This window comes from Engystomops pustulosus, chromosome 8 (genome assembly GCF_040894005.1).
Source record: "Engystomops pustulosus chromosome 8, aEngPut4.maternal, whole genome shotgun sequence".
Lineage (NCBI taxonomy): Eukaryota > Metazoa > Chordata > Amphibia > Anura > Leptodactylidae > Engystomops > Engystomops pustulosus.
This window is the reverse complement of record NC_092418.1, coordinates 75,738,535-75,760,354: the sequence shown is the minus strand read 5'-3', so window position 1 is coordinate 75,760,354 and position 21,820 is coordinate 75,738,535. Positions and strand designations below refer to the sequence as shown.

General features: G+C 38.4%; 1 protein-coding gene across 3 annotated transcripts in view; it reads right to left on the bottom strand.

Moving 5' to 3' along the window:
- Nucleotides 1–21,820, bottom strand: part of ADARB1 (adenosine deaminase RNA specific B1) — a 61,742-nt gene that overhangs the window by 9,904 nt on the left and 30,018 nt on the right. For all 3 annotated transcript variants that reach the window (XM_072121289.1, XM_072121288.1, XM_072121287.1), the window contains 6 exons: nt 17,119–17,145; nt 8,454–8,528; nt 5,871–6,799; nt 2,661–2,775; nt 2,400–2,568; nt 895–1,043 (listed from right to left, as the gene is read on the bottom strand). In XM_072121289.1, the coding sequence (XP_071977390.1) occupies nt 895–1,043; nt 2,400–2,568; nt 2,661–2,775; nt 5,871–6,799; nt 8,454–8,528; nt 17,119–17,128 (1,447 nt within the window). In that variant the 5' untranslated portion in view covers nt 17,129–17,145. The remainder of the gene's footprint in view (nt 1–894; nt 1,044–2,399; nt 2,569–2,660; nt 2,776–5,870; nt 6,800–8,453; nt 8,529–17,118; nt 17,146–21,820) is intronic.

The following is a 21,820-nucleotide window of genomic DNA, read 5'->3' as shown; positions in this document are numbered from 1 at the left end:
TAAAGCCACATTCATTCTAGTACTCCGTTACATTTATCTGGCATGCCATTACTCAGGAAGGTCATACATAGATTCACTCTATACTGTATTGGAGCTTGTACATTTATGTCCGCCTGCTCGAGGAATCCAAAGGGTAGAATCAAAAGAATATCCTCACACCCAAACACACATAACTGAGCCCCAATCCAAATGATAGGATATCCATTTAACTCTTCAAAGGATAAGCATTATGTTCCCTCGCTGATGCATTCAAGGTGATCCATAACCTTTATTGTAGATAGCTTGCTGCAGTTTAGTAGTAGTCTCTGGATATGCAATATTTCTCATTTCCACTATTTTGTGGTACAGAGTAAATGTATTAATTTATCTTTTTATTATTATTTGAGGCAGGGTGTAAAAAAGACATTTTAAAGGAAAACATCAAAATTAAACATGATAAACCAAGGGCACTTCATGGCCTCCAGGGTTTATAGCATAGGATAGCATTAGCCTTTAGAAACCAGAAGTGATATAGGGGGAAGGGGGTGTTACCAAAGCCCTTCCGTGCTGTAGCTTCACAGGCTGGTACATTTTGAAGGAACAGAGGGAGTGGGATCTGCTGATGGAGCAGGGAAAGGGGAGACGGCCTGTGTAACAGCCTGTGAAGCTGCAGCATGAGGGGGTCTGACAACGACCCCATAGCACTTTGGCTCTATTAGCATAATTTTGAAAGTTGATGTTAGAAGGAAGGAGGCCATGGATAAGATAAGATCTATGAGATTTCAAAAAAACGCCATGACTGCCAATGTTTTTCAGTGCAAAGGGTTGTATAATAATATCAGAGTATATCACATCACACATTTACATAGAATATAATGAAGGACACATTGTTTTCAGCAATAATGATGATAGTACCTTCCTGTCCAGCTTCATGAGGTGAGAAAATCCGAGCGTCTCCACATGGTGATGTACTGATGTACAGATGGAACTGAACATTGTCCTTTAGTCTATATCCACCATGCTCTGACTTAATAAATATGGATTTTTGCTGATCTTCTTTAGTACTGTTAAAAGTACAAGACAAGAAGAAAGGATTGTGTTTAAGATATGCAATAAGGTTTAGCATACTATAAAAACACTGAAAATGCAGCTCTGTTAAAAAACAAAATAAAAAACTAAAAACCAATAACTACCTCTATTCCTTTATATTAGCTACATTAGAAGGAAAGGGTCAACAATTTCATTAGGACAAAAAAAAAAAAAAAATCACTGTCTAATCGGTTTATATTGTTATGGCTATTCTTAGTCTTATGACTATGGACAACAATAGACTACTTGCTGCAGTCTATGGAGAATTATCTGGACATTCTCACCAAAGATAGGAGGCAGGGACGTAACTTTAGGGGCTGCAGAGGTTGCGATCTCACCTGGGCCCAAGAGATTTAGGGGGCCCTTATGGTGTCACTTACCCATATGAGAAGACTATTACTATAAACCATACATTATAGTCAGGGGCCTGGCACAGACTTTGCACTGGGGCCCATCAGCTTCTAGTTACGCCACTGATAGGAAGAATACATAAGTTGTAACATCTTCTACTGTCAGTAGCGACAGCAAAGTAAAAATTGCAGGATATAGTTATTTTTGTTTAAAAAGATGTCATGAATACATTTATGTACCGAACTTTATGGGGAGCAGAAAGTGAACAGAAAAAGTCTTCTGTTATACAGGCGTCCAATGGTACTGTCATAGAAAGATGGTTTTCTTTTAAAGAAAATCTCCTAAAGATATTGTGTAAAACTACCCAAAAGGGTTTTTAGAGTTTAAAAAAACCGATCACCTATGGGATTGGTGATCATTAACAGTTGGATAGAGCCCGCACCGTATCTTACACTTTTGGCAAATGGCGTGAAGTAGTCATATGACAACCGCTTACATTGTCACATCCATTCATCAAGTGGCCTTTGTGAAGCTCAGTCTCATTCAAGTGAATAAAGTGAAAGCGAAGTGAAAGGAATACCAAGCACAACTGCTGCACTATGCATGGAGGAGAAGAGATCACCTTTATCAGTGTTTTGTCTGAGAATGGTAGTCACTTCACTCAATTAACCCTGGACAACCCTATACTGTACTTAGCCAGAGGAAAATGTCGATGGGAGCAAACAACTTGTATATGCAAATGAATGCAAAAGAATGTGGTAGATACTCTGTGTAAGACAAATATTAGATCATGGCAACAACTTGTGTGCATTCAAGGAACTGGATTTTGGTACAAAAAGGACAGAAAACTGAAAAAAGTTTCCACTTGTAATATTTAGAACAGTATACAAAGTGTTTTATATTCCATCATGTCAGCGACTCAATGAATACTCAGAATACTTGGGATTTCAATCAAAATGCTTGAAAGATTTTCTGCTCACCTTAGAAATAATTCGAGCTGTGTGTAGAGGAATCGAAGCAGTGACCTGCGAGCGACAATCTCAGCATGACAGTCATTTAGTGCCAGACCACGATCACTCATGTATTCTCCATTGATGCATTTGGTTCCGGTGGAAACACTAATAACCTGGGCATCTTTCACATCTATTCCTAAGTATTAAAATAACCATTATTGGGTAGCTTCCTCTCAAAGATGCAAAGTGGTAAGGAAGAGGAGGGGTAAACAGAATTCCTTATAGTACCTGTGGTCATGACAATTCCGGCCAGGACTTTTCTTCTTGCATGTGGGGAGGTGAAGTTATCCGTGAGATCACTGAACTTATCTACAACCAAACGTGCAACTGCATCGGCCAGAACCTTCAGAAGACAAAACGCCAATGTAACAAGAGGAGACACTTCCCTCAAAATAATATGTCTGTGCTCAGCTCTATGACCACATACACATAATATCCACACATTGAATATATAATATGCCAAGGTTTTTTTTTTTTTTAAAGGCAATTTATTTCCACAAAAATAAAACAATTAAAATAATGTGGTTCCACAAATGCAAACACCCTCGTAGAACTAAGAATGAGGTTGTTTTTAGAATCAGCTAATCACATTTAACCTCAGGGTACATACTAGTCAGTACCTCTGCTGCCATCATCTACAGCGATTCTGATTAACCCCTTCAGGCCCTTTAAAGTTTTTGTGTTATTCACTTCCTGTGCCGCAAAAGCAATAATTTTTTATTTTCCATTTTCCATTTATAGAGCTGAACTTTATAGAGCTGGCTTTTAATTTTTGGGATTTTGTAATTGCAGCATTCACTGTATGGTCCAAATCAACCCCTTACTATGCAAGTAACAAAAAAACAATTGGGTCAAGTTGACTGCATTCCATTTATAATTTGGAGATACCAAATTTATTTATAGTTTTGTTATATAGTAATGTCTTCACATTTTTTTTATTAATTTAACGCCTTAAGGCCGAAGCCACTTTTCACCTTCCTGACACGGCCCATTTTTTCAAATCTGCCCTGTGTCACTATAAATGGTTATAACTTCGGAACGCTTTAACACATCCAAGTGATTTTGGTATGTTTTCTCGTGACACTTTGTACTTCATGTTAGTTGAAAAATTTTGGTGGTATGTTTTGCGTTTATTTATGTAAAAAAAAAAAAAAAACAAACAAAAACGGATATTTGTTGAAAAATTAGAAAAATTCTTGATTTTAGAAATTCAAAATGTTCTACTTTTTCCACACAGTTCCCCTTGAAATAGTTAATTAATTTTGGGGGTCTATAGCTTATTATTTTATTAATTATGCATTGTATCTCATCCCGCAAATAATAAGCCCTTATATGTTTACATTACCAAAAAATATAAAATTTTATAGCCTGTACATTGTGACAATACAAATCTGCACTGAATGATCCTATGCCCGGCCGTGCCCCATATAGCAGTTTACCAGTAAATATGGGGAGTCTATACACTCAAGAGAAATGGGGCATCAAACTTTGAAGAGCATTTCATCATTTTAGTCATTATGAAAGTGTCATTTTTGGCCTAAATGAATGTATTTTCCAAAAAAAGTCAAAAGCACTTACATTTTATTTTAACCAATTTGAAAAACTTAAAGGGTAATAGACTTCATAGAAGTTGTTTTACATATGTTGAGTGGTGTAGTTTATATAGTGGGGTAATTTATGGGGTTTTAGTATTATTTAGGGTTTTCCAAATCACTTGAAAGCCGAGTTGTCCCTCAAAATGTGAGTTTTGGCGATTTTCATAAAAATGTTAAAAAACGCACCTAGAGTTCTAAGCCTCATAACATCCTAGAAAACGGAGAGGATGGATAAAATATCATTCTAACATAAAGCAGGCAATCCAGAAATGTTAGTTATCTAGCTTTTGGGGTAGTTTTACCTGTCTGGAATGCAGAAAATATCAAGATTTTGAAAATGAAGATTTTTTCCAAAATTTTGCCAATTTTCATTTTTTTCCAGAATGAAACGCAAAAAACGTATCACTTTTTTTTAATCAATTTTACCACTATCGTGAAGTACAATGTGTGTCGAGTAAATCTCAAAATCACCAAGATATGTTAAAGCGTTCCGAAGTTATAGCCAATTACCTTAAGACACATCAGATAAAAAAAAAAATAAAAAAAATCGGGTCTGGTCATTGAGCTGAAAACAAGGGTCGGTGATAAGGGGTTAACTAGGTTTTTTTACTTTTACAGGTTGGCTTGAACAAGCGATGCTCTTATTACTTGTTCAAGCACTTGTATTACACTGTGTTATGCAACACACTGAGCTGCTGGACAAGCTCTATGTGTTACAGCCGGATCCTGCTAGGAGGCAGGACCCAGCTCCAGGAAGAGGATCGCGCAGCCCCGGGGCACTGGCAGACCCAGGGCTGACACGCGAACCACAGATGCCCCCCTGGTAAGTTCCGCTTGGGCTGGTCATGTGATCACCACTATGTTTAGCTATAGTTGGTTGGTTGCAGTGCATCCAGTATGCCCAGTGTTGTGACCCATCTCAGTGAGGTAATGTGCAGTGATGGCAGTTACACATCATTACTATGGTAACAGAGAAGGACAGTCTGTTATATCATTACTGGGAGCAGAGCAGAAGAGGGAAGAGATTTTACTGAGAACAGAAAGATAATAGGAGTTGTAGTATCTTGTGGCAGCCATCTTGGAGATAACTCTGCCTACTTTAGAAAGTGCATAAAATTTTTTGAATTATAAAAAGCAAAATATTGAATTGCGATATATACACAAGTCTGGATGACTTGTGGCCCCCAATTCTGCAACTTGTGGAGGATCTGTCCCTGCAATCATACATTTATGCCCTATCCTTTCATTTTAATGGGTATCACTGTAGTGGTTCTGCAAGAAGTTCAAATACTTGGAATTATGGGATAGGACTGTAAGCTCTTGCGAGCAGGGCCCTCACTTCTACTGTTCCATATGACTCCAATGTAATATTATATTTGTATATGTCCCCTATGATTTCTTAAGCGCTACAGAATATGACGGAGCTATAAAAAGATGGTTATTATTAATAGACCCCAAACCACCTTAATAAGTTTGTTATTTATACCCCAAATAATGGACTGCATGTGGACCACTTAAAGGGGTTATCTGGGTTTTAAAAATTACTGATGGCTGGGCTTGGGTGGGATAGTTAAACATAATAAACTTTTATTACACTGTCCCTTCAATCCGTGCCCCTGTTTGTTTACAGGGGCACAGAAGCCACGCACAGGGAGCTTCCGGTCCGCGATGTGGCCGGCTCCTCCCACCCAGCCCGGCCCTCAGTAATTTTTAATACCCGGATAACCCCTTTAAAACATGGCAGGTTATTTTCTTAAATTGTAAATATATTTATAGATAACATGTGATTATTAGAAAGTATATAATAACTTTGGGGAGGGGGAGGAATGCTCAAGCCACTAACCTGAGGTAAGTGCAATTGTAGGCCCTCACTTGGAACAGGCTGTCTCGAAGGAGTCTGGTCCAACTGCATGTTAAATAATGAGGCCAAAGCCGACTGTGCTGCTCGTGCCTTAGCAAGTTTCTTGTTTCTACCAGACCCCTCAAATGTCTGGTTGTCCACTGTGACAGACATGACAAAATTCTTGGCGTGGCTTTCGCCACTCTCGGATACAAAGTCATACTTCAGTCCGGGTCGCAACTCATTTAAGATCATTACAGGATTTTTCCCACTTGAAGGAGGAAAAAAGGAAGGTGTTGGAAGTGGGGCCTGGATGAGATTACAAGATCCAGCCAATGCCATGCTATAGTCACTTGTTGAATTAAAGGGTTCATTCCCATTGGAACCCAAGAAAAATGTATGATCCGACAGCTCAGGTTTCTCAAATCCATTGAAGAGTGTGTCTGGGAAGTCTGCTTGGTCCGATGTAAAGTCAGTGTTTATAGATAGAGTTCTCCCCATAGCAATGTGAGCTTCAGAGGCATTGGGAAATTGCACAAAGGACCGCAATGCTTTTTCGGCCGCATGAAGCTTTGCTTTCTTTTTTGTTGGGCCTGATCCCTCAAAAGCTTGCCCATTTACATCTACAGTCATAATAAAAACCGGTGCATGGACTGGCCCAGACTGAGAAAGTAGTTTATACTGCAAACCTGGCTTTATTTCGTTCAGCTGCATGAGCGCATTTTTTGGCAATACCGGCCCTGGTGTTTTCTTCCTCTTCTTTGGACGAAACTTGGAATGGCCATTATTACCTTCCTCCAATGGTCTTTTCCTGCTGCTTCCCTCACCCCCATTGGATAGTAGAGCCCCCTCCCCGGTACTTTGGCCATTCCCATCCTTTCTTGACACTCCATCCACGTTACGATTTTCTTTAACGTCAGTGCTGCTTGAACCTGTGGTGCCCAGAAAGAGTAACTTACAACGCCTTCGTTGCAGGATCTTGTAAATGCAAAATTTATAGATTCCTTTATCTATCTTTGTTACTGGTTCAGTGATGTGTGGTCACGGAATATTTGTTTTTAGGCTATAATAGCAGAGGCTACTTGCCTATTAACTTTTTAAATCAACACGGAATCTAAAGGAAATCAATTGTCTCTACTCTATCTCCATGTCTTATGGGTATTGAATGTTAAATAGTATACAAATAATGACAAAAATAAATATCTGAATTTCTACAACTCGAACACAGACACATTCAATTAATGAATGCAGACAATTCCTTACATAAAACTATAACAATTCTCTTAGCCAAAAAGATATTGTGATCTACAGTAAAACAAACTTTAATACTTATTATATAAATTTTGAAAAAACCCACAGATTATCTGCACATTATTTCCATCAAGTAAAGGTCAAGGATTAGTAAAAGGCATTTTCACTTTTATAAATATTTCACTTTTAGTAAAATAGTCTTAAACGGTAGTGAATCTTGGAACATGAACACTAAGCAAACACACACCACTTTACCCAGCTAACAAAGCTGATGGAATGGTTGCTAAATTTTCATTTATAACATCCTCCAGCAAAAGCTCGATAGGTTACTCCTTTCGGCGCTCAACAGACCAAGGGGAGGGAAAGAACATTTTGAAATTAAAAAAAAAAAATCAAAAAAAAGGTTTGCTGAAAGGATCTTTTACAAGTGATCATTTTACGATTATAAAAGAATCACAGTCAAACAGGTCTTACAACTTATGTGTGATTTGAGTAATTACTTATAACTACCTTTGGAACCATAAATATCATTACAACATATTAAAAGTACATTAATTACTTTATACCACAGAAATCTGTAAATGTATTGCCTACTACTCTCCATCAAAGATGGGCAACTAACTGGGCCATTTACTGCTGAACACATCTTTTCGGATACATTCTCTATCCCGCCCAAGTCTTTTGGTCGCAATAGGACCTGCTCTAGAAAATTTTGCGGGGGGGGACTGTTGGCACATTCACAGTGTTGTTGGGCAGGTGTGTGACTAGCTCTTGGCCATTTCTCCCGGCTGTGTGCATGAAGCCTTCACGATTGCAGATTTTGCGAATACTGCGCCAAATTAAGTTATTAAGTTAATAAGTAATGGGTCAATTACTGAAGTAGGTTACCGTGCACAGATTAAGTCTGGTTAATTCATACTGTTTATACAAGTTAATTATGCAAGTTATATACAAGTTCATTTGTAGTCATTTGTACTCTGGTCAAACTGTAAATTAGCAGGGTCAGATTTCGTGTTGTATTTTTACATATGAAAAACCTGATGTATGAACATAGCCTTAGAATATTATAACAAGCAGAGAGCCTGTAACAAACCAATTCAAAGGGGTTTCTATGGAGCGAGGCTGGAACACAACACAAAGAAAATGAATATATCGGAATATGTTGGTTTAAGTGGAAACACTGGCTAGCTGAAAATGGTGAAGGCACTGGGTAAATTGCCCTTCATGGATATTAGCAGAGGGGAAGCTTTAAATGCATGCTGCTAGGAGACCGTGTAAGGCTTCATTTACCAAAATGAAGCACTTCTCAAAAACTCATTATCTACTACATCTTACTCATATTTTCTTCATCATCCACATCCATTGTGAAATACTTTTGCTGCTTCCTGGACTGGTGAAACCCACCTCGCTCTGCAAGGAAAATGAACAAGTAATTATAGGTCAATTTTAATATTCATTTAAAATTAAGTAAACTTTATACGGAGAAATTCAAAACTATTTTTCAACAAACAAGTTAAAATATTTAAAGAATATCTAGACCTTTGAAGCTTTTTTTTTTAAATTTCAGAATCATCCTTGGCTATGACCACCATTCAGGCAGGACTCAATAGCAGATATGTGGCTGCCAGAGTGATCACCTGGATTCAGTGTTCATTACCGCAGGACGGCTGTGGGACATGAAGCGACTCCCCAACATTTCATATGTAAAAACTATGTGTTTCTTTGTGCCACCCCTCCAGCAGCAGTATATCCAAGGACAGCTGTCAAGGGACCATGTAGCTACATTGATGGGAAATTATCTACATACAGGTAAATTTTTTAATAAAATCCAATTGAAGAAATATATATATATATATGATGTATTAAATGTGAATGTCAATATGGGAATACCCCTTTAAGTAAAAGGAGCGTCTGTGCAGTTTCTCCAGGATTCGAGTAGTGTATCTGAAGAACTTCTGCGTTCTGTACACTTTAGACAGATAAGGAGGCTAATGTTTAACTCTTCCTATACATAGAGAATGTATAGGAAGCTCTAATGAAATTAGATATCCAGGGACTGTATGTAAAGAGATAAATAATTAGACACCATCAGGTTCCTTTTCTCTCAGCAGTCAGTGGATACAGGACAGAAAGCAGAATTACATAACTGACTAAATAAAGAAGAAAGTAAAGTAAAGTAAAGAAAGTATGGGCTAGCATACATCTGTGTGAAAGAGGCCTTTAATAAATCCATGGACTATAAAGTCTTGCGAGCAGGGTCCTCATTCCTATTGTTTCATATGACAATGTTATTAGTCTGTAATGTCTTATTCAATTTGTAAATGTTCCCTATAATCTGTAAAGTGTAACGGAATTTGATGATTCTATATAAAGATTATTAAGTATATTACATCGTTTAGTATTATGATGGTTTTTAAAATATACTTATTTTTTTCCCATTTATCTGCAGGACACACTTCCATGCAATGTACTGGAAAGCTGGAAAGAGTCCAAGTGCAAGTTTGTTTTTTTTTTTAAATCTTTTTCTGTTTACAGCTTTAACTGTATGGGATAATCATTTTGATAGACTGCTTCTTTTAGGACATGTGAATATCCAAGATGTTTATAAATGTGATGATTTGTATATGCGTTGTAAGGAAAGGGGAGTGATTAGAATATTATTTGAGGATTGTGATTTATACTTTTTTACTACGGCACTTTTAACCTCTTACAATATACAGCAACACTGACAGTCAGTGCCAGCTGATCAGTCACAGTTTTAACTCTACTTTTTCTTGTATGAGGGAAGAGAGAATAAAGAAGTTTCATTGCTGTGTGGATTAGCATCTCTAAGAAGAAATCATTTCTTCGTGTCCTACATTCTTGTCCTTGACTACATGAATCTATTGCCACCGGAATTCTGCTTCCATCTGCTCATGACATAAAAAGTATGAGCTGATCAGTATTTTCCACTTTAGTTAATCACTGATCTGTCAGCTGTATTGTCAGCCATCCAATATGGAACTTAAAAATAATAGGTTATTTGGACATGGGTCATAGGCTTAATGTAGAACAGAAAATCTCCCACAGCAATCGAGATCTGGGCTCCCGAGTGAAGAGATTACGGTTAATATAAGTGGACATTTTTCTGTAATTTTTTGATTATTGTCATCAGAACACTTAAAGGGATTTTCTGGGACATTATTATCGATGACACCTTAACAAATCGGCTGAGAGAATGTGCCAGAGAACGCCTGGGGAGTCCTAAGTATAGGCTATAAATATTCATTTCCTGAAAACCCCTTTATAACAGAAGAGCGGAAACCTGTGGGGATGACAGGCTCATGCACACAAACTTTGTATTTAGACATGTGCTAGCATACGTCCCCATTTATTTCCATGAGCTCATGCACACAACAATGATTTTCTTGGGTGTGTATGAGCCAACTGCTTGGGCCACAAATTTGAGCTGCTCCTATTCTTTAACAGGACCTTATACACCGAGACACATACATATACAAATACTCAATTCAAAGCTGGGTATTTTTCACAGCTGACGACCAGATATTTGTTATTGGTTCACTTACGGTAATTTTTTTTAACAATACTTTTCACAGTTTACAGTAAAAATGGGACAGGGCTGCACAAAAAAATGGAAATATGGATTCACTGTGTAGGTGACCAAAGCTGTAAGAACATACATCAAAAAATTGGGTCAAATATTTCTTACATACACTAATCCTACCTGCACATAAATGTTGCAAAAATCGGCCATGCAAAACGTCAGTATGGCATCCATTTTTTCAAGGATCCTTTTGAACTATAGTCTATGAGTGATGTGTGAAAAACAGATCTGACTAGGAAATTAAGTTGCACCAATACCAGAAACTTTAATTTAATACCGATATTTAGTATCACGATACCAAAACAATACTTTGAAATGGGAAAAAGAACAACCCCCCACCAAAAACTAATTTTGGGCATCTGCACATATTGTGCTAATTGTAGCAGGGAAGTAAATAACTCCGTGGTAAAGATCTTGCCTGCAAACATCAAGGTTGGGCTTTTGGATCCTTTCTGACCAAAAACTACATGAATAACTTCGAGAATAATTTAAGACCCATCAATGTCATGTCATCCAATTGGAGCCCAGCTTTCCCAAAGCGGTTGTAAAATGAAAGCTTTGCTCCGATTGGTTGCCATGGGCAACTAGAACAGTTCTGCTCTCAGACACTTCTGATAAATCTCCCATCTTGTGTCAGGGAGAACCCTCTACAATGTGGAAATACCATACATGGACAGGTGATATGGCTTCCCCCGATTGGTTCCTGCCAGCATCTACTCTAAGAGGATTCCCTTGAGACATTATTGATTCCTGCACTGCTGACAGCTACTACATTGAAAACCCCCTATTGCAGCATAATCAATCAGTGCAGAAAATTATGGTATCTAAAAATTATCAAAGTTTCAATATATTGTGCAATTCCAGTGATACATGGTTTACTTTTTCATGGATCGAGAACGGATCCATTAAAATGTATTGCATTTAGTCTTTTTCAAAAGTGGACGGTGCATGGTCAATTTTTTTCGTACAAACCTACAAAAAAGGTATGCCTTACTGATCCATTCTTTTTAATGTGTGTTTCCACACTTCAATCTCTTTCCACTGGTCCAATGTTGTAGGTGGAAACATATTTTGAGCCCTGTCATTTTTTTGTTCACACAACATCGGATCAGTGAAAAGAATGGTTCAGTAAAACATCAGTGGGGGAAAAAAAATGAAAATAAAAATAAATCACTAAATGAAAATAAAAATAAATCACTGAAGGCAGGAAGAGAAACCCAATATGTATGCGTCTATAAGCCAAACTAGCTTCAGTGAAAAAAAAATGCAAAGGTGGCTCTGCTAACCCTTCTCTATAAACAGGTAGCTGAGCAGCTGTGCTGCAAAGCCAGGCAGGAATAGGCCCTGCTCAGGCATTCACAATGTGTGTCTATGGCAACTAGGAGCTAGCTGACAATTTTGCGGCTAGCTCACGGCTGCCATTTGCGAGCATGTGCATTGGGCCCAAGTAAAAGCTCAGTATTAAGAAGTGAAAAAAAATTAGAACATTGATTCTGATGAGATTTGTCAACTGCTTTCTTAAGAGGGTGCACAATTGATACAGAATGTATATAGAAAAACCTTTCCATTTACAGGACTGGAAACAGCTTCCCTCCCCCTACTGAGAAAGCATTCACAGTGTATCTTGCTGCTGTCCCTCTGGGGAACTCCAGGTAGTAAGAAAAGCCGTGTAAAGAATCCGGCCTCACATATCATAATAAATAACTGTCAGTGTATGTATTTACCTATCACTTTCCTTGTTTTAGATCTAGTGGACTGCTTAAACTTTCCTTCCTGTGACAATGTCCTTTGTGACAGTAGAGGAGTCTGGGGAATCTAAAACTTAAGTCGTGTTCCTCGTAGGAATGTGGGTGTGCAGAATTCCCCTCTTACATAAAAGCTGCATACTAAATATACAATACAATTCTTTCTTCTGGTATTCTGATAGTTTCCTTGATGGCTGTACATGTTCACAAAGTCTTTATAATAGGATTAAAAAAAATTAAAAATCTGCATGGTTTCCATCTAAAATGCATTCCATTGATTTATTCCTAGGAGCTATATCTGGATTTATTCACCTGCTGTTACTTATGAATAAACTTGCATAGATAGATGTATCCAACCTGCCTACACCAGACAATTATGACCTATCAGAGACATTGGTGGCTATCAAGAGTTAGGGTGATGGCATATGTGGGTCGTTTTAAGCAGTACATTAAAAACGCATGCGTTTTTTGAAAACGCATCAGTTTTTGACAGGTTTGACCAATTATCTTAATTGAAACTAGTCTTTTGACGGGCTGCTTAAAAACGGGCCAAAAAAATGTTCAAAACGGCAGTTGTCCCATCACCCGAGCCGCTTTGTCTCCGTTTGCAAACGCAAACAAAGCCGCTCCCACAGGGACGAGCCGCGTCCTGATCGCATCGGCATTTCTATGGAAACGCCTGCGGTCCGGAACGAGCCGCTGGTGTTTTGCGTTAATTTAATGCAAAACACCAGCGGCTCGTTCCCAATCGCAGGCGAACGTCATCGGGGGGCGGCGATCGGTTACCATGGTAGCCTCGGGTCTTCTTTTGACACGAGGCTACATGGCTTATGCAGGTTCGTTACAATGAACCAGTGGCTCATTGTAATGTATGACCTGCAAAAATGCCATATATTGCAATACTGTAGTATTGCAGTATATGGTAGGAGCGATCTGACTATCTAGGGTTAATGTACCCTAGATGGTCTAAAAAATAGTGAAAAAATAGAAAAAAAAAAAAGTTTAAAAAAATTTAATAAAATATTAAAAGTTCAAATCACCCCCCTTTCCCTAGAACGGATATAAAACATAATAAACAGTAAAAATCAAACATATTAGGTATCGCCGCCTCCCAAAATGCCCGATCTATCAAAATATAAAAACGGTTACGGCCGGCGGTGACCTCCGAGGCGGGAAATGGCGCCCAAATGTCCGAAATGCGACTTTTACACCTTTTTACATAACATAAAAAATGAAATAAAAAATGATTAAAATGTCGCAAAGACCTCAAAATGGTAGCAATGAAAACGTCGCCTCATTTCGCAAAAAATGACCCCTCACACATCTCTGTGCGCCAAAGTATGAAAAAGTTATTAGCGTCAGAAGATGGCAAAATTTTTTTTTTCTTTTTTGTACACATTCGTTTAATTTTTGAAAATGTATTAAAACACAATAAAACCTGTATAAATTTGGTATCACCGCGATCGCACCGAACCAAAGAATAAAGTAGGCGTGTTATTTGGAGCAAAGAGTGAAAGTCATAAAAACTGAGCCCACAAGAACGTGACGCACGTGACGTTTTTTTAAAATTTTTCCACATTTGGAATTTTTTTTCGGCTTCGCAGTACAGGGCATGTTAAAATAAATAACATCACGGGAAAGTAAAATTTGTTACGCACAAAATAAGCCCTCACACAGGTCTGTACACGTAAAAATGAAAAAGTTATGGATTTTTGAAGTTGGAGAGCGAGAAATCGGCCGAAAAACCCTGCGTCCTTAAGGGGTTAATTAGGCAAATCTCACTTAAGCTATTGCAATGTGCTTTTAAACGCGACGTGTGACCGCACCCTCACCTGAAAACCTCATTTTCACTTAGAAATAATCAGACAATTTACACTTGGATTGAGAACAGGTTTGAAGACACACCAGGGGTCCTCTACTCATCATTCCTCCAGGCTCAGTAGGAAATGGCTTGTTGCGCCTCCTCATCTTCCATTCTGACTAGTGAGGCTTAGAAAATGATGCCATGCTTCTTCCCAACTGCTGAGGCATGAGTTTCCTTTTTCATTATATCAGCGATTTTTCAACAGGTTGATGAATGCAGATTTTATGCAGCTAACACTACAATTTTACAGTGGCAGAAAACTTTAAAGGATTATCGCTCATTCAATCTGGCAAAGAGATGTCTAATGTCCAATTTGTTGGGGAGACAATGCAACCCCCCCTTCTCCCAGCATTATAATATGGACATCTTGGCAAAACAAAATCAAAGCAAAAGAAATAAATATGCTTATATTTCCAGACTTTAGGTGTAACCCCAGTAAGTTACTCACATGTACCACGGTTTGCATAAATATGGGTATGACTGAGAAATTTTAAACTCATCAGATTTTCTAAGTTTGTCTTGCGATCTTGTGTCTAGGACTTAATGCTGGTTGCACATTTCAGCCTGAACATTTGCTTGGTAAATACAGCAGACACACAGAGCGAGTTTGTTGGAACAAACTTGTCTATGTACTAGTCCTGAGGCCAGTTCATACCAACATTTCAATCAGTAATTTTGAGCCTAGACCAAAGGGTCTAGCGCATGAGTTGATTTTAAAAACTTATTGCAACAGCTAAAGAAAGATTTGCTGAACTAAATAACTGTTAACATTTGTGTTTACAAAATGCAACTTAACATTTGTGTGATAATATTGAACCAACTGTACTTTTTCTTTATTGTCTCATCAACTTGATTAGTGACCGAGTTATGAGGCTCCATTTGTTAGAACCAATGCTAATGTGACATTAACGCATCAGAAAAGCTGAGAAGAGGAGATTTGCCCGATTACATTGCTGTCAACATTGCGTTTACAAGACGCATGTGTTAACACACTGTTAATGCATAAGTTTGCTTTCAATATTGTGTTAACATAACATTAACAATGTTATCAGGCAAATCTCCTCATCAGAAGTGGAGAAGTGTTTTAAAACACATGCATTAATTAACGCCACATGTAAACCCATCCTCAGTTTTTGTATCAGTTATTGTGCCTGAACTCACAGAAGTGCAAGTCTCTGCATTACACCATACTCATCTGTAGTTGCTTCCCTGGTTCGGATCAAAATAACTGATGCAAAACACAGAACACATAAAAAAATGTGAAAGGTGACTGTGTGGACTTCAAGCTCAGGCTTGGCTGAACCCTGACCCTTGGGGCTAATTCACACATCCATTGACTATAAGGAGTCTATTCAGATGAACACAGTTTCCACGGACCACTGCTTTTATGAAACCACCACGCAGACTAGTAGCCATTGTTCTACTTGACCAAAATAGAACCAAAAGAGTCAGATGCACCATGGAATTTTTTGTCTTAATTTAAAAGTGATGCCACACATGGCGGCGCGAACGCATTCATTTTTGACTGGTTTGACCAATTCTCTTAATTCAAACTGGTCAAAAACGCATTTGTTTTCAGAAACCGCATGTGTTTTTCAAAACCGCATTCGGTTTTTCACGGATTCCTTAAAAACGGCCCAAAAACCTTGTACAAAACGCCACATGTGGGATCACCCTAAAAATGCTTTGTGAGGACAGGAGAAAAGGCTTGTACCAAGTGGTTCTTCAATATAGCATGAAGTAACCTCTTTAGTACCATTATAAAGGACACCTGTCATCAGGTCTGTGTCACTTGTCCTGTCACCTCTACCTGTTGGAGCAGCTCACAAGGATCCCATCCCAGCCTTTATCTAGTTATTTCATACATTATTCATTGTAAAATCATCTATTCTTTATTATGTAAATGAGGCTGGTCACATGGTCAGAGGCAGTGATGTCACCCCTGTTCCCCCTCCCCTCTCCTCCCCCTGCTCATGTCTGTGTATAATGTATAGTAAAGCATTGCTAGTGTGTGTGCTGCATCTGCTGACATGCTGCATCCTCCTAATATACAGGTGAGAGACACAGACATCAGCTACACATGAATCTGACATGTTCTGCTGTAACATGGCTGCCTGGAGCTGCTGTATCTCTCCTATACACACACACACACACACACACACACACACAGGCTGCAGGGGGCGTGGCCACCAGCAAGCACATCATTATACAGCCTGACATCATTACACAGGCTGTCAGTCATGCACTGGGGGTGTGGCTGTGCCTCCCACTCATGAATAGAGTGGACAGCTTGAATATGCTAATGCTTCATTGGACATCTCACAGGTCATTTGCATACAGCTTTAGGACCTCATTGCTTAGGTTTACTGCCATGTAGAGGGACAATGAAGGGATCGAGGCAATGCTCTCTCAGTTTATGAAAATATATTTAGTTTAGGGGGGTTATTTTGCATGACGGGTTCTCTTTAAGTTATTTACACAGGAATACAACCAGCAATCACATTCAGCTTCCAGAATACACAAGAGCACCAGTAGCTTTGTTCTTGCCCTTTTCTACATAATATGAGCTCCTTTATCATTTTTAATATACAACATTGCTTTCCCAGTGTCAGATCAAAGGCACAGAGTGGGAAAAAAAAAACAAGGAACAAGCAAATAAAAGCTAAACATTCGTGTCTCTAGTGGTTCTGTTCTGTCTGCAGTTACTTGGGGATTTTCATATTTAAACAGTTCTAGGAAAATGTTTTGCTACTGACATAGGATAAAAAAAAATTCCAAGATTCCTACCTTCTGTCATTGCTTTCGTGATGATGCCTACAAAAAGAAAAGAAAATACATTATGGCTCATTATACAAAATACACAGCTATGGCAACATTTTATTATCTGTTAATAGAAATGAATGGGTTGACCAAAATTAAAGGTTATTCCAATTTCAGCAAATAAATGTTGAAGTTTGCATGATGAAAAGTTATACAATTTTCTAATAAACTTTCTGTATCAATTCCTCATGGTTTTCTAGATCTCTGCATGTTGTCATTCTATAGGAAGCTTCTGTGTTTACTTCCGGTGGACAGAAATCTGACCATGGTCACACAGGAGCACAGCTCGTTATGACACACAGCTCTGATTACTCTCCGATACTACCAAACCGTGCACATGTGTGACCATAGACAGATTTCCATCTAATGGAAGTAAAGAATAGACGCCTTCTATAGAAGGACAGCAAGCAGAGAACTAACTATGTTTATATGCTTCAGACATGTACTGTGGGGGGGGGGGGTTATGTTAAAAAAGAGGCACACAAAGTGTGGTTGAGGTCTCATCATCATACAATACAAAATGCAAAGACACAACTACATGTTGCCAGAAATTTCTAAAGTCCTGGCTATAATATATATGAATGTTGTAATATTAAAAGGGGCATTTTCAGGTCACAGAATGAAAAAAGAATTTGGGAAAACAAGTTTATGGGGGGCATTTATCAGGACTTGTACGACAGTTTCTTTGACATAAAAGCCCTTAAATCACACATAGAAGCACAATGCCACCAATTCAGATTACATCCTCCTTCATGCCATCTCCACACTGATGGGGAATATAGATAGGGAAGTGGCCGGCAGAGGATTTCTCTAAGCATTACTATAAAGGAGTATGCAATTATCAGGGGTGGGGTGTATTAATGATGAAAGTCTGCAGAAAGCAAGACAGCCTTCAAATTTGGGCCATATTATTATCTCAATACCCACGGGGGGAGGGATATTTTACAATGTGTTTCAGGTTCCGCCAGATCTAGCTAGAAAACACCAGTCTTTTGCTGCTATTTCTAGTTGGTCTAAACTGTGCTCCATGCTCTAGAATTTTGGGGGCACAGACAAATTCCTGCAAGCCACGACAATTTTTTGCAAGCCTTGATAACTGTGGTGCAAGGCATTTTACAGACAGTGTTTTTGGCACAAAACCACCAGAATTGTGGTGCAAGTGCATTTTTAAATCCCCCTACTGTCTTTCGTGTGGATGTGCACCTCACGCCACCGAAGACGTCTTTCTAGGTTGCTGCAGGAACAGTTGGGTTTCTTTCTGTCATTGACATCATTTACCCTTTATTATCACCATCTTCTCCTATACTCACAACATAGGGTTGAAGGAGTATGTAGTGAATAGAGGCAAAAAAAAATAAAAAATATTCCCAGTCTATAGATATTATATATACAATAGGATCTACACACAAAAGTACAGTAAATCTATTTTTAAATTAAATTGCAAGTTACAAAATGTGTACATCAACCGCATAATAACACAGAAAATAAATTAAAAAGTCAATTAAATGACCCCCAAGTATCAGGAAAAATAAAATTCCTCAAGCAACAATACAAAAAAACTGAAAACAGAAAGTGTTAGTTACAGAGATCCAATGCCTGCATCAGCCATAGCATAATTACAGGTAGTTAGAATATAAAGGGCTAAGAATAGAGTGAATACTATGCAATGGGGATGATCACTTGGGAGCGACCTCAAGCATTACTCAATGTAGCAGCATATTCTGTAGAGTGACAGGCTTGATTACCAGCCAGTTGCCATCAAGTTAAAATGCAGATGAGAATAATAGCAGAGCTCGATATCACGCCTGGCTAAACTTTGCTGTAATGAATACATTTTTCAAGTATCATATTCCAATGTGGAATAAAACTGCATCATCTTCAAGGCTACCTTACCCTGCAAAGTGGGAATGATTCATTGTACAAATCGCATAAGATCTATCACCACAATTGTGTTTCAGGGACAGGCTGGGAGTTTTATGGGCTCCCAGGGTTATGGAAATGTAAAAGGGGGGGGAAAAGAAGAATTGTGGATTGAAAACACAGACTATGAGAGTCTATAGACAGGATTGTTATAACGCTTTGATATAAGCCGACTCGAGAAACTTACTTACGGTAATTCTAGTAAAGCACATAATGTGCACATTTCATAAACAGGTAACATAGAATTAAAAAAAAAAAACCACACACACACCACACCTCCAGTCCAGCATACATTGAATAGACCATCTAGGGTTAATGTACCCTACAGGGGCTAAGAAATAGTGAAAAAAAATAAACAAAAAAAGTTTAAAAATTAAAAAAATTAATAAAATGTTAAAAATTCAAATCACGCCTTTCCCTAGAACTAATATAAAACATAATAAAAAGTAAAAGTCACAAACACATTAGGTATCGCCGCGTCCCCAAATCCCCTGGCGGTGACCTCCATAACGGAAAATGGCACCCAAATGTCCAAAAACGCGACTTTTACACCATTTTACATGACATAAAAAAATGTAATAAGTGATCAAAATGTCGCACAGTCCTCAAAATGGTAGCAATGAGCAATGTCTGCTCATTTTGCAAAATATGACACATCACACTGCTCCACGCATTGAAATATGAAAAAGTTATTAGTGTCAGAAGATGGCAAAAACATCTTTTTTGTATATTTTTTTGTACACAATAAAACCTGTATTTTTGGCGTTAAACTGAAGGAGAGTACACTGTTTTTTTTCCGACAGGCTATATAACGGGGAAAGGGGGGGGGGAGCTGTATGCTACAAGGGGCTGTTACCAATGCAATTCCCACCCTCGGCTTATACTTGAGTCAATGGGTTTTTTCAGTTTTTTGTGTTAAAATAAGGGGTCTCTGCTTATACTCAGGTTGGCTTATACTCGGGTTTATATACGGCAGTTTCATTATTGTGACGTACAATAAAATGATTGGGAACACCTACACCATGATTCATCCCCTCTCACACACAGCCTTGAGTTAGGCTATCTCATGCCCCAAAATTAAGCAGTGCACAAGTGCATAAGTTTTAGCGCATCTCCCCATGTTGGGTTAAGTTCACACTACCATTTAGATTTCCGTTTTACCTTAAAGGAAATCTTGCTTTTATGCATAATGAAATAAATATACCTTGAGAATGCTGGAGCTACAATGATGCAGAAACATAGCTTGTTTACTCCCTGATCGAATTGGTTTTGCTAAAAAAAAAAAATTATAAAATTATGATAATGAGGCTCTTTCGCCAATGTGACTGCTCAGAGAATGCTGTAACCAATGTGTTGTCCCAGACAGGCAGAAGTAATCAATCACTGAACCATGCCCCCAGCTGCTGTGTATGAGTCACCCAGCACAGGTTGATTAGTCCTGTCTGGACCGTTCATAAACGTACAGCACAGAGCTTCCTGAACAGCAGCCAGTATGCAACCCAGCTTTTCCCAAGGTCCCGAATTTTATAATTTTTTTTTTTTTTTTGAGAAAACCACTTGGATCAGGGATCAAATCAACATGTTTCTGCATCAGCGTCGCTACAGCATTCTCAAGGTATATTTGGTTCACAATATATAAAAACAAATAGCATATTTCCTTTAAGCTAGAGGTAATTACATGGAAAAGCAGACCAAGGCATTAGACAGTACTCTGTCTCTGACAAAAGTTTACAAGGTAAATGTAAGTGACACAAGACAAGACAAAAAGGGAAAAAAGTTCAGGATATGACTTACATGTACAGTAAAATACTAATATTTAGTAAGTGGTAACATTTTAACACCATTTTAGGATTTTGGAAATTCTGCTAGTAAAGTGGTTGGTAAATTACTTAGCGATTCCAATAACAAAACTCATTTAGGCCGATGAGATTCAAGGACATTTAGTGTGTGCTCCGGCCTCATCCTCCACAGATGCAGTAAATGTTTGTGACAGTAGTAATTTGTGCCAAGGTCCCCAAGTGTCTTCCTAACTAGGTACCACATTATTTCCATTTCACTCCCTAAGTGGGAACCGATGTGGGACCTGGTGAAAAGGGAAACCTGATGGCTTTTGACAAGAGAGTAAAGAAGTCCTTTAACCCATTATCAGACTTTGCCACAAAATATATATATAAAAAAAAAATCTACTCCAGTGAGAATTAGAGACACAAGGACAAGTTTGCAGATTTCCTTCATTATGTCCATAGTATGAAGAGGTATATGTGTAAGTCACTGGCAACCGTATAGGTACAATAGATCCAGTATTTTTACCAAAAACATGGTGCACACATTGATAAGACTTTACTTCTCTAAATCTGTCGGAAAGGAAATGGGGGGCTCAGCGATAGGATGTGGATTGCTTGCTGTATAAAACATTCAGCTCATGCGTCTCTATAATGGACAATCTATCATAACCTGTGGTGACCAGCCAAGTAGCACAAAAACTAAAATGATTCAACAGCTCAGCACAATTTCTACTTAAAGGGGAAAAAAAAAAACCTTTTAAAATAAGTAGCGCTTAAGCACTTTATATCCTTTGACAAGCCCACTGTCGCACTGAACTACATATTCACAATGTTCTCATGAACATGATACAATTTTAGTGGGAAGAACATTAAAGGACACCTGTCAACAGGTCTGTGTCACTAGTCCTATCACCACTAACTGTTGGAGCAGCTCACAAGGATCCCATCCCAGCCTTTATCTAGTT